This window comes from Arachis ipaensis, chromosome B10 (genome assembly GCF_059453495.1).
Source record: "Arachis ipaensis isolate K30076 ecotype BB chromosome B10, ASM5945349v1, whole genome shotgun sequence".
Classification (NCBI taxonomy): Eukaryota; Viridiplantae; Streptophyta; class Magnoliopsida; order Fabales; family Fabaceae; genus Arachis; species Arachis ipaensis.
The window spans coordinates 123,693,043-123,711,088 of NC_142435.1; the positions used below are offsets into that span (position 1 = coordinate 123,693,043).

The window sequence follows — 18,046 nt, forward strand, 5'->3', positions numbered from 1 at the left end:
GTAGTTTTTATAGTAAACTAGTGACCTAGGGTTACAGAAAATGAGTAAGCTAGGGTGTTTAGTGTAAAAATCCACTTCCGGGGCCCACTTGGTGTGTGCTTAGGCTGAGCATTGAAGCTTTCATGTGTAGAGACTTTTCTTGGAATTAAACGCCAGCTTTTGTGCCAGTTTGGGTGTTTAACTCCAGCTTTTGTGCCAGTTCTGGAGTTAAACGCCAGAATTCTTGAGCTGACTTGGAACGCCTGTTTGGGCCATCAAATCTCGAGCAAAGTATGAACTATTATATATCGCTGGAAAGCCCAGGATGTCTACTTTCCAACGCAATTGAGAGTGCACCAATTGGACTTCTGTAGCTCCAGAAAATCCACTTCGAGTGCATGGAGGTCAGAATCCAACAGCATCTGCAGTCCTTTTTCAGCCTCTGAATCAGATTTTTGCTCAGGTCCCTCAATTTTAGCCAGAAAATACCTGAAATCACAGAAAAATACACAAACTCATAGTAAAGTACAGAAAAGTAATTTTTATTTAAAAACTAATAAAAACATAATAAAAACTAACTAAAATATACTAAAAACATACTAAAAATAATGCCAAAAAGCGTATAAATTATCCGCTCATCACAGAGGAACTTCGCTGTTTGAGGATAGCTGTGACTTCAGAAATATAGATAATGCAAGAGACATTTTTGTTTTGTCTCTTATCGTAGAAAACCAAAAGGGAGTAGAGAGAAGAAAATCACATAGCCATGTATCCTGGTTCAGCTACCATGTGCAATGTGACCTACATCCAGTCTCTCCCATAACAATGGTAGAATATTTCACTGTCTTTAAAAGATTACAAACACTAATTTTTCTAGGATTCAACCCAATCCTATCTATGACAAATCGCTTCTACCCAAGCTAGATTTGGCTAGGTTCACTCTCTAGACTTGCAATCACTAAGTGCTCATCCAACTTAGCAAGAAAATCCCCTCAAGATCATATGTACAAAATAGAAAAACATACAAAAGAGTTTTGGCATAATTTTCTGGCTTTTATCTGATAACTCTCTTTGTCTTTTATCTCAATGGTTTTTACTAATTCGTCACTTAATGCCTTTTTTCCATTAAAAAGAAACAAAAAAAGATGATCACCGAAGAACAAAAAATTTAATGTAAACTCGTTCAAGAAGAAGAAGGGATAGCTTTGTAAGCTACAAGAACCCAAACTATGTGCTCACTCCTCGAATCAATCTCTGGCCGTTTACCCCTTTAATAGAGGAGTAAAGCTTCTAAAGTTTGAAACTTGGTTTGAACAGTTAACTTCTTCTTTCCCAAAATCAGCAACAGTGGCGGTGTAGAAGAGACATGGGATTGTGGCAGTGATTTCAGTAAACATGCATCCATACCAACCTTCTTCTCTTTCATCCTTCTTTAAATTTCTTCAAGAATCTGAGCCATTCATTTGTGTTTTGGCTCCAAGTTTCTTTCTTGACCCTTGATCTATAGCAGAGTTCTATAACCTTCATTTTACCAATTCGGTGCATGTAGAGGAAAGGTTTCTTCAACAATCTTCAATAAAGCACAAAGAGAAAAATATTTCTCAGATGTAGGCTTCGGATTTGATCTTTGCTTATAGCCCTAACTCATTTGACTTTCTTCTTCTTGCTTGATTTTGGTAACCCACTTTTTCATCTTTGATTTGAGCTCTAAGGAGAGTTCCTTTTTCTTGCTTTATTTTTTGGAGGTGATTCACGTGGGTAGAGAAAAGAGAAGAGAGAGAACTGGGAAGTGAATTACTTTTCTTCAATTTAGTTAGTGACTAGCAACCATACTTTAGGCTATTTGTGAGTGAGTGATTTGAATGGACTTGGGCGTGATACTTAGTTTTGGTCCATATTGATTTCTACTCACTAACCACACAAAATTGTCACTTCTTTGGGTTGTGTTACCTTGTTTATTAGGCCAGGTTTACTTTCTATAATTTTCTGCATCATGAACAACCTAATCACATACCTAGTTGGGTTGTTAACTTAATAATAATGTTTAGTTATCATCAATTGATTTGTTCTTAGTTCTTTAAACTCCACAATTATTAATTAATTCTTTCTTTTGATATTATTTTATAAGAGTATCCTATATAGTGCACAATATATATATATATATATATATATATATATATATATATTTAAGGGAAAAAAAACTATCTTAAGTGAGAGTTTATGATATGATCAACGTTGATGTCGATCAAATAAGATTAAGTTCAAATCAACTAGCCATAAATATAGAATTTACTTTAGAAAAAATATCATTTTGTACTCAAAACTCTCCAATTTTATCAAATTCTTTTCTGCTTTGTATCAAACAAAAAAAAATACTCTAAGAGAAAAGCGATAACTCACACTTGATAAGTAAGGGTCATACCATTCATATTTAAATTAGTTGGTTTAAATATATTTTGATCATTCATGCGTGAGTGTTGTTTCGGGTTATATCCATTACGCAGATGAAAGAATTTTGCACCCTTTTTTGTTGTGACATTTTCAAATTGTTCGTTACCTGGTGTTCTCGGGTTGTCGGGTGGTGATCAGTAGGAGAGAGGGAGAGACCCCGAGCTGACGTGAAGCGAGAATCAAAGTGTGCTGACGCTAGAGGCTGAACGGAGCGAGGGGGTGGCCACCTGCAAGGACACTCCGACGATCAAGTCAGAGTCCGTACCAGAGGATGGCTGTATTAGGTAAGAAAGTGACGTACCTCGGGGGGAGAGCTGTCCTCTCCCCTTATATACTACGTTGGGTGGGCCTATCAATGGTTGAGTCCATTGATAGAGGAGCTGTGAGCTGTCGCTTCCCACGTGAGCAGGTCATCCCGGACTTTGGGTCGGGATGCCGGGTACTGACCCTGAGGACACCGACCCGAGCGATAGCACGCTTTGGGTGGTAAGTCGGTCGGGCCCTGGGTCGGGTATGGGGGACCGACCCGTGGAACTCTTTCGCTGGAGGTTTGGGCCTGGGTGGGGCAATGCCCCGACCCGGCGACTTCTTGGGCTGGACTTGACAGTCCGTAACACAAATCGAGCATTTTTTTTATATATCGTAACGGCCACTTCTATCGTCTAAAATAAAAATAAATTTTGTTACAAGGGATTTCTTCGATACCAATATCTTTTTATCTTCGGTTTCGTTGATTTTTTTTTTTTTTTGAATTCTTACCCTTCTTTGTAAATCGATAATAAATATCGTTTTTCGAAGATATCCTTTTTTATAGATATAATAGGACTTCTAACTGAAAAAGAAAATTTAAAATCTATAATAACTTTAGTAGTGCGGTATTTTTATTGTGCTAGAACTTGATAAGTAATGTTGAATTGAAATAGTTATAAAAATATTTTTAAATTTGATATAAGAAGTTATTTTTAAATTTGTCTTAATGTGTTATAGAGATGGATCTAAGTTGAGATTCACACTCTATGAGAATTTTATAAAATAATTCATCGAGTATATGTGTAATCACATAAATAAAAAATATGTTAAATAAGTTAAATATGTTTATAATTTTTTTTTTCAAAAGCATATTTCAAACATAATACCAAAATAAAAAAATATTTCTCGTATACGGATATATACACAAGTATTATTCTACCATAAATTATATTTTTATCCCAAGCATGCTAACGTGGCTGGTGTCCGTTTGCATACATTTTTTTTTCAATTATTTTTTAAAAAATATTATATAATTAATCATACATAAATTAACATTTAATAATTATTTATATTAAAATTTGTCAATAATTTTAATATTCTATTTTATATTTTTTTAGTAATTATTATTATAATTCTTTCTTATATTTTAGTGAGTCAATTATCAATAATTAATATCTCAATAACTCTAATTTTTCAACAGATTACATTATAATACCAAATATACTAACGTGGGCCATTTTAGTGCTCGATTGAATACCTTTCTCTTTTTAACTATTTTTTGAAAAAATATGACGTCATTAATCATATATAAATTAATATTTATGGATTAATTATATTGAGATTTATTAATAATTTTAATATTTTATTTAATATTTTTTTACTAATTATTATGATTTTTTTTTATATTTTTATGGATTACTAATTTTAATATTTTATTTTATATATTTTAAAAAATTATTATGATTCTAATGTTATACATAGCGTGTTTTAATACTAACACAAATCGATGCTATTTTTAAAAAAAATGATATATTAAATAATTAGATTTGTTTATAATTAATGATAAAAAGAAAGAAATTTATTTTACTGTCAAGGCGTCAATAGATTACTAATTTATATGTATCATTTTTGTTTAGACGAGAAAGGAAAATTGAATGGAAGAAAAAAAGGACGAAAATGTGAAGAAAGAAAATGGACGAAAATATGAATTTTTTATTGTTTAGACGAGAAAGGAAAATTGAATAGAAGAAAAAAAAAAGGAGTAAAATATTGTTTTTGTCCCAACATTTGGAGTAAGTTCTATTTGTATTCCTAACATTTAAATCGTCATATTTGTATCTCTAACGTTTGTAAAAGTGATTCAATATTTTTGTGTCGTCAACTACACTAAAAGATCAGATTGTATTTTTTAATTATGTCTCACTTGGATGTATTCAGTTTTAATATTGTATCCATTATTTATCTTCAGATTCAATTATATCCCTAAAAAAAATTAATTAAATATCGCAGGGATTAGTTTCAACTTTTGATGAGTTATTACTCAGGGTGGATCATTGATTATGTGAGCTATTACTCAGGGTGAATCATTGATTCTGTGTCAGACATCTATATTCTAATTTCAATAAGAGATTTTCAGAACTCTAACCGAAACTCATGATGTGCAATTGACGGAAGGATAAAATTGAATCACTTTTACAAATATTAAGGATACAAATAGGACTATATAAACGTTAGAAACACAAACAGAATTGTGTGAGCTATTACTCAGGGTGAATCATTGATTTTGTGTCAGACAGACATCTGTATTCTAATTTCAATAAGAGATTTCTAGAACTCTAACCGAAACTCATGATGTGCAATTGACGGAAGGATAAAATTGAATCACTTTTACAAATGTTAAAGATACAAATAAGACTATATAAACGTTAGAGACACAAACAGGACTTACCCCAAACGTTGGGGACAAAAACGATACTTTACTCAACAAAAAATAGTGTGCCACCTACCAAAATTTATTCTTCTGATGAAAATAAAGAAAAAATGTATAAATAAAGGTAAAATTACTAATTCACCATTTGATTAATAAAAAAAAATAAGAGTAAAGTATTATTTTTGTCCCCAACGTTTGGGTAAGTCCCAAAGTTGTCCCTAACGTTTCAATCGTCCTATTTAAGTCCCTAACGTTTCAAAATTGACTCAATGTTGTCCTGCCGTTAGAGATCCGTTAACAGAATTGACGGCGGGACAAAATTGAAACAATTTTGAAACGTTAGGGACTTAAATAGGACAAAAACGTTGGGAACAAAAATGATACATAAAAATAATTTTTAATTCAATTTTGTCTTTCAATAATATCAATTTTTTACTGTACATAGTATTCAATTATTTTTTAATTACATTTAAGTAAATTACACTTAATCACATTATTTTTATTTTAAATAAATTATTTTTTTATAATTTTAAATAATTTTGATACATTAGAGATAAAAGATATAATTTATATTTTATTATATATATTTTTTTTCTGCAAGTTTATATACTAATCATTCTACAAATATTTCATGATAACTAAAAATCTTTAAGAGTAAAATTATAAAAAAAATAATCTATTTAGAATGAAAGTAATATAATTAAGTGTAATTTACTTAGATGTGATTAAAAAATAATTGAATACTGTGTATAGTAAAAAATTGATATTATTGAAGGATAAAATTAAAATTTATTTCTATGTATCGTTTTTGTCCCCAACGTTTTCATCCTATTTAAGTCCCTAACGTTTCAAAATCGTCTCAATTTTGTCCTGCCGTCAATTCTGTTAACGGATCCCTAACGGCAGGACAACATTGAGTCAATTTTGAAACGTTAGGAATTTAAATAAGACGATTAAACCGTTAGAGACAACTTTAGGACTTACCACAAACGTGGGGAACAAAAACGATACTTCACTCAAAAAATAAAAAAATCTAAAGGTATTAATATAATTTTTTTCTATTATAATTTTTGCTCTTCTCACTTTTCATTTCTCACTTTTCATTTCATCTAAACAGAAAAAAATTTCCTCTATTTTTTTATCCAAACAACACATAAAATAATTTATTTTTCTTTCTATTTTTTTCCCTTGTATTTATTTTTCTTCTCGTTTTCTTTCGTTTCATTTTTCATCATATGTGGAAACAGTGTTACAGAGAGAGAGAGTGCAATTTCCATGAGCGCTTGTACCGTTACAGTGGCCCCCACACTCATTAGGCATTTCTCAGTCTCTGCCTCAACGGCTACTTTCTCTTGGTTAGTGTTATATATATATATAGTATACACAACACAACAAAGCCCGAAAGAACAACATAAACCACCTCTTTCTTCTTTGTTTTCTCAAAATAATACAATGGCTGGTTGTTCAATAGTTTCCTCTGCAATCTTCACCTTGTTTCTTCTCTTTGGATTCTCCTCAGCTAAGGAGCACTTGGTTGGTGGCAAGATTGATGCTTGGAAGATTCCATCCTCTGAAGCCAACTCTCTCAACAAATGGGCTGAAAGATCTCGTTTCCAAGTTGGCGATCATCTTGGTGACAAATAATAGCATCACCTTTTCTTTCTTTCTTTTTCTTGTTTCATAATAATCTCAATCTTCAATCACTGACATACTTTGTCATTTCAGTGTGGAAATACAATGGCAGAAAAGACTCGGTTTTGGAAGTGGACAAAGAAGACTATGGTAACTGCAGCACCTCAAACCCAATGAAGGAGTACAATGATGGCATCACTAAGGTGGAGCTTGACCGTCCAGGCGCATTCTACTTCATCAGTGGGGCAAAGGGTCACTGCGAGAAAGGCCAGAAGCTCGTTGTCGTCGTTATGTCTCCGAGGGGAGGAAGATGGTCTGCTGGTTTCTCTCCAGCGCCTTCTCCGGCACCATCAGGAGAGTTTGAAGGTCCAGCTGTTGCTCCGAGTAGTGATGCCACGGTTTTGAAGAGTGGCCTTCTGATGGCTCTGGGAGTGGTGGCTATGAGTGTGGGCTGTTTTCTGATGTGAATGTGAATGAATTACCCTCCAATTTTGCATTTTATACAAGTTAATAGGTTTCTGTGAGAGTGTGCGTCACAGTGAGATTACTGTGATTTCTTATTCTTTCTAGTTTTGTTATAATTTATCATATGATTCTTTTTATAAGAAATTTACCTCGTGCGCATATTCTTTCAAATTTAAGTATTTGATTCAAATTTATAGAAATTAAGGATTTTTTTTTCAAGAAATTCATAATGACTAATCGAGTAATAAATTTTAACTATTTTATTTTTGATAGACACTCAATGTCAAAATTTGGTAAAAAATTAGACAAATCAATCTCTATCTTTATTCGATACAGTCTCTAAAGTTTTAAAAATTTCAAACCGATCCACTTTTAAAAAGAAAATAATTTTGATGTAGGGATTTGGTGATTAAAATTTGTTAAGACCTGGAATGCCCTACTAAAAATTTCTTATAGTAATTTGGGATAATTAACTTTTAAAAATGATCTTTTTTTTCCTCACTTGTTTTAAAAACAGCAGGAAGGAGATACCAGCAATGGCTGCTAACAAATTATGATACTGAAAAGGAGCTAAAATTCTGAAATTGTTTTGTGGAAACCCAGTTATGCAAAAATGTGTACTAAAATAACGATGCATCAGCAAAAATAAATCAAGCAGAAAAACTATCATCCAAAATTGAAGCATATACACAAACAGTGAAAACTGAAAAGTATAGAATCCAACCTAGAACACGATATAACAAGCATACACAGACATAGTGCTCCTCTCTTGCGAACAATGAAAATAACTTCACACAGGCCACCAACATGCCACCATGTCATGAACAGTGAGTCTGTGTCGCCAAGATAGCTATCCAAATAATACCAGTTTGCATTGAATCCTAAATTTGATGGAAAAGACAGAGATTTCAACCAAAAAAAAAAAGAAAAGGTAATGGTTAGAATTGTAACTTGTAAGTGCGTGGAATCCTCATAAGATTAATTAAAAACAATTAAGCTTAATGCTTTAAGATAGCACAAAACACCAAAAAGTTAAGTATTGAGGACTTAGTAAGTAGTTTCTCTTTTTACACTGACCTTTGTGTACTAAAAGTACTTAGAAGTAAGTTAGACTTCCGTCCTGAGAGAAGTATGGATATTATGAGCTGTAACTCAAAAAAACAAATAGTTTGGGACCGAAGCAGCTTTTAGGAAAGCCGGAGATCAGGCTTCGATTCCTATTTATCTTGTTGTGCTCGAGGAAATTGAGAATCAAGCTAGTAGGCTGAAGTTAGCGCTAAGATCCAGACTAATTGATTTTTCAGTTACAGAAAGACCATAGGTAGGGAAGTCTTAAAGTAAGAAAGAAAGCACTTCCTTACGGAAATACGAATGCATTGGAAGAAAGTAGGCCTGGAAGGCTGTAATCTTACTTCTCTTTTGTTACATGCCAGTACTTGAGAATAAGGAGCTTCCTTGTTCGTTTTCGTTTTATTTGGCTGAGCATTAAGCACTACGAAGTAAGAATGACTATAGCATTCATTAATCAGTCATAAGCTGCAAGAGAAGACATAGAAGCCAGAGTCATGTATTTTTTAAGAATGTGCCCGTTTTCTCCCACTCATTGAGTAAACCCCTAGCTCTTGGTCTTTTACTAATACTAAAAAGGGAGGAAAGGCTGCAGTTGAATTGAGGAAGTTCAAGTTAGCAGCTCAATCGGATCCTATATTCATATTCTCCACTCCTTGGGAAGTTAGGGATTCAATTTCACTTTGAAAGGATAGCTTCAAGTTAGAGAAGGGCTATATAGTAGGTCAGTTCCTGCCCTTGATTTATTAGCTGTTAAAGAAAGAGCATTTGATAGATCAGTTAGAGAATGCCTCTTGACCAAAAGGTCTGGTAGTTAGAGTTAGGAAAGCTAGGTTTCAAGGAAAGAGCCTTCGTGACCCATTTTTCTGTCATCGTATGGAAGATTGGCCTTAGAAGGGATTAATTATCGATTTGAAGTATGTCACACTTTCCGTCCTAATTCAGCTAAGGTAGTAAAGTCAAGTATGAAAGTAGAAAGCTAGTAAAGTCTTGAAAACAAAAGTCTGTCATTGACTTTCCGAAAATGAAGACTGAGATTGAGTCCAGCTCTCTTCCCTGGTAAGATACTCTATTATCTTATCCATTTTTAGCAGCTAAGTGATCTGTAGGCTCTGCCCGGTAGCTTAGTGAGGTAGCAGCTGTTGATGACTAAGTAACCATTGAATTACCATTGGCCTAAGAGGGATTCCATAATGGACACTTTGTTTTGCTTTTTAGCCCTTTAAGTTTTAATATATTCGGCAATTGCTCAGCTAATTTTTGTCAACTTATATTTCTGGGTTAATGGTTTAGTCCTCATCATGGTTTAGTACTACTAAAACCGAAATGCAACTCCGGCTTCCTAGCCAGTGTATATATATATCTAGTGGATACAAAGGCAAAATTCACAAAGATCTTCAACATGTATTACTATAAATTATAATGCTTGCTGACAGTAAAACTTCTAAACACTCTAAATCATATATTAGATTCACATGGCAGCTACAACCAAAAAAGACTTTTGGAAATGAAAACAATACCAGAATTCAGGAAAAATCAGGCTACAGTTTGTTCATTGTCGTTGTCGTCATCATCATGGCTGTCGTCATCTGACATGTCAAATCGTAATGGTCCCTTAATACTGTCAGGATTATTACCAAAAAGCTCAAGGGCTGCTTTCTCCAAGAATTCCTTGGTGGCATTTTGAACAGATTGTTTTTCAGAAGACTGATACTTCCTCTTTTGACCAGCACACCCTTGACGTCTCTCCCCTCTACTTATGCTCCTCATATTTTGCCTCTGCTCTGCATGAAATAACAAACTCATTACATACAAAAGATCAACACCCATGATCTGAGAAAGAAATTAAATACTTCATTCATTACCCACCTTGAGTGAGGTCGGGGAGAGAGTGTTCTATAAATCGCGTAGCGGCCTGATAATTCAAGGTGGTAGACGGTCGAAGTGGAGCTTCACACACAAAATGGAAAGCACTCCAATCGGATTTCAGACAAAAATAACTGAAGGATAGGACAATGCTAATACAAACTGGAATTCTTTCACTAAAAGGCCTCTTCAAACCCACCACACATTCAACACATTGTTAAAAAAAAAAAAAAGCAACACATACCTTGCATTAAATCTAGCAAACGTTCCAGTTTGTCTTGATATAAGTTCACTCTATCCTAAGAATTCAGAAGTCGAGCAATTCAATCAAACAAATAAGAAAGGAATAAGCATGCAACAGAGTTAGAGTTCATTTGGTTACATTTTATAAGCTGTAACATATGCTCTGATAAAATCTTCACAAAGAAGTGCTTCAGGAACATAAAGATTTCAACTTTTGGTATAAAAAAATGTAAACCACACAAGCCCTTTCACAAAACTATCAGAAACTTACAAGCTCTGATTTAATAGGATGATCATCTGGGTGAACCCCGCTACACCTCAAATTCACTGCAGACAACAAAAACAATAATATTAACTAAAAAAAAAAAAACAAAACTTTGCATCGAAGCAGAATAAAAGAAATTGGCATAGTAAAATTACAGAATGATAAAAAGGTAAACTTTGTGCATTTTTGAAGGGATTTGGAATTACACGCGAGAAGATTAGAAGTGATTTGGCTGAGGAGGAAGAAAGAGTGAGCACGGTGGAGAGGGGGCATTTGAGAGAGGACTTGAGGGTCGGAGAAGAGAGGCATGAATTGCTGAAAGTGTTGCTTCAATTCTTGAAGGTTTGAGAGAGTCTCGTTCACTGAATCAATGACGGATTCAGGGACTGCACCGCTCGCACTTTCACTTGCTGCTTTCACCATTTTCGGTTTTCTGCTTTCAACTATCTTGTAGGTATTTTTATGGCGCAAACAAAACAAAAGCTAGGGCTTGCGCCTTGGTTTTAAGGTTGATTAGTGGCACTGCGTGTAACTGTGTATACACTATACACACGTTAATTACCCGATAATCAAATATCGATAAACATACCCCTTTTTTTTTATTAGTATACACCCAGGTCGGTCTCTCGTCATTCCTTCGAAGGAGACCCTAACAAAAAAAAAAATATTAATTCTGACATTTGTTTTTTAATATTGGAAAACTAATTAATTCCTATATTAATAATTTTTTTTAGAATATATTTATTTGAGATGTTAATAATTAATATATTTTTTATTTAATTTTTATAAATAAAAATTTAAAATTTATTAATATTTTTTAATTTTATATAATAAATTTAGTCAATATATTTAAAAAAATAATAAAAAATATTAAAAAAATTTAAACATCCCAACAATTATTCAAAATACAATTATATTCTCAAAAAAAATTATCAATTTTAATTGATTTTTAATGGATAAATTAACAATTTAACCTATAATATATATTTATTCTGTTAATATAGAAAAAGAATATTAACAAAAAGATTAATTTATCGACATTTGGCATCTATAGGTGTAGAAAGAATTTTTTATCTACACCGTAGCATTCTGTCACGGTAAATTTTAAAAGGTTAAATTTAACAGTGTTTGTATAGTTTTCTGGAGTGTTTGAGAATGCTCTAAATGGTTTCAGAACGTTCTAGAATGTCCTAGAAGGTCCCGAAATACCTTAGAATGTTCTAGAAGACTCTAGAAGGTCATAGAGTATTCTAAAAGAGTGTAGATAGATATAGAAATATAAAGAGTGGTATGGAATAATCTAGAAATATTTAGAAAGTTGTGGTAGGATAGATATTTGTAAAGAAGGTTCTGGATGATTAATCTGGACCGTTGATTAGATTTAATCCTAACCATCCATTGAGGAGATGGATGACTATAAATAGGGGTGAGAATTAGAGTTTGTGTATGTATGAGTCATTTGTAATAAACACTTGAGTAATAAAGTGTTCTTTCCACCAAAGCTTCCTTTCTCTTGTGTTCTCTTGTGTTCTTAGCTTTCTTGCTAAGTATTGAGGGTTAGGCTGACTTGGTCTTAACTCAAGAGGTTGAGTAAGTTCGAGTGCCGGTATGGTAGCGTTGGAGTGTGTCCAAGGCCGTGACAATTTGGCATCAGAGCAAGGTTCGAGAGGGAGCACAAATCGCTTGTGGGTATGGCTTCTAGTATCACCATGGAGCATGTTGAGTCTCAAATGGGAAGGAATGCTATTCCTTCTCAATGGGGAGGCAAGAAGGTCCGTTCTTCAAGTGAGCCTAGAGGTAAGGACTCTAACTTCTTAGAAGAGAGAGTTTCTGTGTTGGAGAATGTTCTATCCTCTATGAATGAGCGTTTCCAAAGGATAGAACATGATAAGCAGACCCTCGAGGCTCACGTGTTAGGAGAACTAGACGCTTTCAAAGAAAGCATGCTCCAAATCGAAGAGAAGCTTGAGAATTCCTTAAAGCTATTTGAGGAAGTTCGAGTTTGGTTCGAGGAGGCAAAATCTCAACCAACCATTATAAGGGAGACGACAAAGATTGATCTCCCCAAGCCAAAGGAGTTCAAGGGCGTAAGAGACGCTCGCGAGGTGGAGAAGTTCCTATGGCAAATGGAGAAGTACTTCAAAGGCCAAGGGGTGGTCGAAGAAGCAATAAAGGTACGCACTGCAGCTCTCTACCTTTCTGATAATGCTACTTTATGGTGGAGGAGAAAGTGTGTAGATATGGAAAATGATACTTGCAACATAGCCACATGGGAAGATTTCAAAAGGGAGTTGAAAAGACAATTCTTCCCTGAGAATGTGATTTATGAAGCAAGGAAGAAGTTGAGGGGGTTGAAGCACAAGAGTATGATTAGTGACTACGTAAAGGAGTTCACTACTCTCATGCTTTAAATCCCTAACTTAGCATCAGAGGATGCATTGTTCTTCTTCATTGATGGACTCCAACCTTGGACAAAGCAAGAACTACAAAGAAGGAATGTTAAGGATGTCGATGAGGCCATCGTGGTGGCCGAATCACTCACTGAGTATCATAGGGGAGACTCTAAATCCAAGTCTTTCTCCAAGCCTAGTTCTGCTAAAGGTGGGGGAGACAAGGGAAAGAGTTTCTCAACCAAGAAGGAAGAAAAATACTTTTCAAAGAAAGAGTACGAAAAAAGAAGAAGGCTTTCATGCCCAAAGGAAGATGCTTCGTGTGCAAGAGACCACACCAAATGAAGGATTGTCCCAAGCTAGGGACTTTGGCATCTATCGCCGAGGAACGAGAAGTTCAAACTCAAGTAACTGAGTATGTTGGATCTATCCAACACATAAATACTGTGAAGGGCAAAGAGGCAAGCACTACAGAAAAGAAAGGCTTGATATATGTCAAAGCCTTTATCAATGAAAAACTGTCATGGCTATGATCGACATTGGTGCTACACACAACTTCATCACGCCTAATGAAGCAAAGAGGCTTGGGTTGAAGATCACCGAAAAGAATGGCTGGTTCAAACCCGTGAATACCAAGGGTGAACCCCTTAAGGGAGTAGCAAAAGTGGTTGAGATGACTCTTGGTTCTTGGAAGGGCCTTGTGGATTTTTCAATAGCACCCATGGACGATTTTAACATAGTCATCGAGCTCGATTTGCAAAGGAAGGCAAATATAATACCTATGCCATACTACGACGTAGTATGCGTCATGGAGAAAGGGTCTCCATGCATGGTCCCTACAGTCTCTAAAGTTGGCGGACCACCGATACTTTCTGCTATGCAACTCAAGAAAGGGTTCAAGAAGGGAGAGATTACATATTTGGCTCTATTACAAGAAGAGTCAATATTCGAAAGAGAAGACGTTCCTCCCAAAATCAAGGAAATCCTTGAAGAAAATAAGGATGTGATGCCTCCCGAGTTGCCAAAACAACTACCACCTAGGAAGAAGGTGGACCACAAGATTGAATTGGAGTCAGGAGCAAAGCCGCCCGCCTCAACACCTTATAGGATGGCACCGCCAAAACTTGAGGAGTTGAAGAAGAAACTCAAGGATTTGCTAGATGCTGGGTTCATCCGTCCATCAAAGGAACCTTATGGCGCACCAGTCTTGTTCCAAAAGAAGCATGATGGTTCATTGAGACTATGCATCGACTATCGAGCACTTAACAAGGTAACCATCAAGAACAAATACCCCATTCCTTTGATAGCCGATTTGTTTTATTAACTTGGTAGAGCCAAGTGGTTCTCAAAGCTAGATTTGAGGTCAGGATATCACCAAGTGAGAACTACCGATGGTGATGAGTCTAAGACCACGTGTGTCACGAGGTATGGATCGTATGAGTAGTTGGTCATGCCTTTTGGCTTGACCAATGCTCCTGCGACCTTCTGTACCTTGATGAACAAGATCTTTCGATCTTACCTTGATCAGTTTGTAGTGGTCTACTTGGATGATATTGTTGTCTATAGTTATACCTTGGAAGAACATGTAGAACACTTACGAACCATGTTCAAGATCTTGCGAGAGAATAACCTATATGTGAAGAAGGAAAATTGTTCCTTTGAAAGGGACGAAATCCACTTCTTGGGACACATCATTAAAGATGGAACTCTCTGTATGGATCAAGGAAAGGTGAAGGCTATCAAAGAGTGGGAGTCGCCAAATAAGGTATCTGAATTGAGGTCATTCCTTGGGTTGGCTAATTACTATCAGAGGTTTATCAAGGGATACTCCACCAAGGCTGCACCATTAACTGATCTTCTCAAGAAGAATCACTCTTGGGAATGGTCAAAGGAGTGTCAAAAGGCCTTTGATGAGTTGAAGGCTGCTATCACAGAAGGACCAGTACTAGCACTACCCGACTACTCAAAGGTTTTTGAAGTCCACATTGATGCTTCTGACTATGCTATTGGAGGGGTTCTGATGCAAGAAGGACATCCGATTGCCTTTGAGAGTCACAATTTGAATGATATAGAGAGGCGATAACTGCGGTAGTGCATTGTCTGAGAACTTGGCGTCACTACTTGCTTGGTTCACACTTCATTGTCAAGACAGACAATGTAGCTACAAGCTACTTTCAAACTCAAAAGAAGTTAAGCCCTAAACAAGCTAGGTGGCAAGATTTCTTGGCTGAGTTTGATTTCGAATTTGAATACAAGTCAGGAAAGACTAATGTGGTAGCAGATGCGCTGAGTCGCAAGGCTGAGTTAGCGGCCATTTCTATGGTTGAAGGAGATATTATGCTTACCATCAAGGAAGGGTTGCATCACGATCCATTAGCCAAGAAGTTGGTGGAGTTGGCTAGAGAAGGTAAGACCAAAAGATTTTGGTTAGAAAACAACATTCTCTACACTAAAGGAAGAAGATTATACGTCCCTAAATGGAAAAATCTAAGAAGAAAATTAGTGCGGGAATGCCACGACACCAAGTGGGCTGGTCACCAAGGACAGCGAAGGACCTTGGCACTCATTGAATCTTCTTATTATTGGCCTCAAATGAGAGATGAAGTGGAGAGCTATGTGAAGACTTGTCTTGTGTGCCAACAAGATAAGATTGAAAACAAGACACCAAGCGGGTTGTTGGAACCTCTGCCTCCATCAGAGCGACCGTGGAAAAGTGTCTCTCTAGATTTCATCTCTGCCTTACCGAAGTCCGAGGGGTTTAGATCTATTCTCGTGGTAGTGGATCGATTTTCAAAGTATGCTACCTTTATACCCGCTCCTACTGACTGCACTGCAGAGGAGGCAGCACGACTATTCTTCAAGAATGTGGTGAAATACTGGAGATTGCCTAAGAGCATCATTAGTGATCGAGATCCACGCTTCACAGGATGACTATGGACAGAGCTGTTCAGACTCCTTGGGTCGGAGCTTCATTTCTCAACAAGCTTCCATCCTCAAACTGATGGGCAGACTGAGAGAGTGAATGCCTTACTTGAGTGTTACTTGAGGCATTTTGTAAGCGCCAATCAGAAGGATTGGACAAAACTCCTAGACATTGCTCAGTTCTCATACAATCTGCAAAGGAGTGAGTCTACAGGGAAGAGCCCATCCGAGATTGTGACTGGACAACAGCCGCTTACACCTCACTCTCTTTCTTCCTCTTACTCAGGGAAGAGCCCTGGAGCTTATCATATGATTAAGTCATGGGATGAACAAGCAGATGTCACTCGTTCTTACCTCGACAAAGCTGCCAAGAGGATGAAAAAATGGGCAGATAAGAAGAGGAGGCGTGCAAGCTATCAAGTGGGAGACAAGGTAATGATCAAACTTCTTCCACAATAATTCAAAGCCTTTTGCAAAGTTTATAAAGGTTTAATCCACAAATACAAAGGGCCATTTGAGATCATTGGATGTGTTGGGGAGGTTGCTTACAAAGTACAACTCCCTCACTCTATGAAGATCCACCCGGTCTTCCATGTGAGTATGCTTAAACCATATCATGGAGACCAAGACGAACCGAGTAGAGGTGACTCGAGTCGTGCTCCGCCCGTGGTGATTAGATCCTTTGATAAAGAAATCGAAGAGATCTTAGCCAATCGCATCGTGCGAAGAAGAGGGGTACTACCAAGTATCTAATACTTGATCAAGTGGAAAGGACTCCCGATAACCGAAGCTAGCTGGAAAATTCGTGAAGATCTGTGGCAATTCCAAGAACACCTAGGGCGCTATCATGAACAGAACGCGACGAGGACGTCTGCGCATTAGGTGGGGGAGAATGTCACGGTAAATTTTAGAAGGTTAAATTTAACAGTGTTTGTATAGTTTTCTGGAGTGTTTGAGAATGCTCTAGATGGTTCCTGAATGTTCTAGAATGTCCTAAAAGGTCCCGGAATACCCTAGAAGGTTCTAAAAGACTCTGGAAGGTCATAGAATATTCTAGAAGAGTGTAGATAGATATAGAAGTATAAAGAGTGGTATGGAATAATCTAGAAACATTTAGAAAGTTGTGGTAGGATAGATATTTGTAAAGAAGGTTTTGGATAATTAATCTGGACCGTTGATTAGATTTAATCCTAACCATCCATTGAGGAGGTGGATGGCTATAAATAGAGGTGAGAGTTAGAGTTTGTGTATGTGTGAGTCATTTGTAACAAACACTTGAGTAATAAAGTGTTCTTTTCACCAAAGCTTCCTTTTTCTTGTGTTCTCTTGTGTTCTTAACTTTTTTGCTAAATATTGAGGGTTAGGCTGACTTAGTCTTAGTTCAAGAGGTTAAGTAAGTTCGAGTGCTGGTACGGTAGCGTTGGAGTGTGTCCAAGGTCGTGACAATTTACCCTATTATTTACCTCCAAATTATACATATATCTTTTTAAAAAGGTGAAGTATTGTTTAAATTTTTTTTTAATTTTATTTGACTCTTATGATTTTTTTTTATTTTAGGTTCGATTTTTATATCTTTGGACTATACAGAGACAAGGTAAGTAAAACAAAAGTAAAGCTCTAATTAAAATTGCTCTCCAAATTAATATGTATTTGCTGAATTCTTTTATTTTTGACATTTAATTTCTCAAAGACAAAACTATCTCATTTAAAAAACTAAATTTATTATGAAAATAAATTTTTAAATTAATAATTAATTATAAAAGTATCAATAGTAAAATTAAAAAAATAAAAAAAAACTTAAACAAATATTAACAAAAAAGTTGGCTTTTTGTTTTAAATTTTTATTTTTTAACTTTAATAGTTATTTATTTATTTATTATTTATTAATAAATTATTTGTTAAAAAAATATGTCTGCATCAACAAATTTTAATATTAATTAATTAATTTTTTTGGTATAAATATAAAGAATCAATAACAAAATAAGTAGAATAGAATTAATTTTGATTGTAAATTTTATTATTTTTTTCAATTGATTTTTTTTAGTGTTATATAGTGTCATAAATAATATAAAACCAGGTACATAT

At 35.4% G+C, this 18,046-nt stretch overlaps 2 protein-coding genes across 2 annotated transcripts; one reads left to right on the plus strand and one right to left on the minus strand.

Moving 5' to 3' along the window:
- Positions 1–6,512: 6,512 nt before the first annotated feature.
- Positions 6,513–7,378, plus strand: ENODL14 (early nodulin-like protein 14). The gene is made up of 2 exons (XM_016323602.3): positions 6,513–6,743; positions 6,836–7,378. Exons 1-2 carry the CDS (start codon positions 6,563–6,565, stop codon positions 7,207–7,209), a joined length of 555 nt encoding a protein of 184 aa, XP_016179088.1. The 5' UTR covers positions 6,513–6,562; the 3' UTR covers positions 7,210–7,378.
- A 435-nt stretch (positions 7,379–7,813) lies between these two features.
- On the minus strand, positions 7,814–11,224 carry LOC107623937 (uncharacterized). Its single transcript, XM_016326347.3, has 6 exons — positions 10,856–11,224; positions 10,656–10,711; positions 10,386–10,440; positions 10,145–10,225; positions 9,796–10,059; positions 7,814–8,088 (listed from the first exon to the last, which is right to left on the minus strand). Exons 1-5 carry the CDS (start codon positions 11,070–11,072, stop codon positions 9,812–9,814), a joined length of 657 nt encoding a protein of 218 aa, XP_016181833.1. The 5' UTR covers positions 11,073–11,224; the 3' UTR covers positions 7,814–8,088; positions 9,796–9,811.
- Positions 11,225–18,046: the final 6,822 nt, after the last annotated feature.

Coding starts and splice junctions, on each gene's coding strand:
- LOC107623937 (XM_016326347.3), bottom strand. CDS start 11,072: ATGGTGAAAGCAGCAAGTGAAAGTGCGAGCGGTGCAGTCCCTGAATCC. Junction 10,712..10,855: donor CACTTCTAATCTTCTCGCGT/GTAATTCCAAAT, acceptor TGTTGTCTGCAG/TGAATTTGAGGTGTAGCGGG. Junction 10,441..10,655: donor ATCCTATTAAATCAGAGCTT/GTAAGTTTCTGA, acceptor CTGAATTCTTAG/GATAGAGTGAACTTATATCA.
- ENODL14 (XM_016323602.3), top strand. CDS start 6,563: ATGGCTGGTTGTTCAATAGTTTCCTCTGCAATCTTCACCTTGTTTCTT. Junction 6,744..6,835: donor CCAAGTTGGCGATCATCTTG/GTGACAAATAAT, acceptor TTGTCATTTCAG/TGTGGAAATACAATGGCAGA.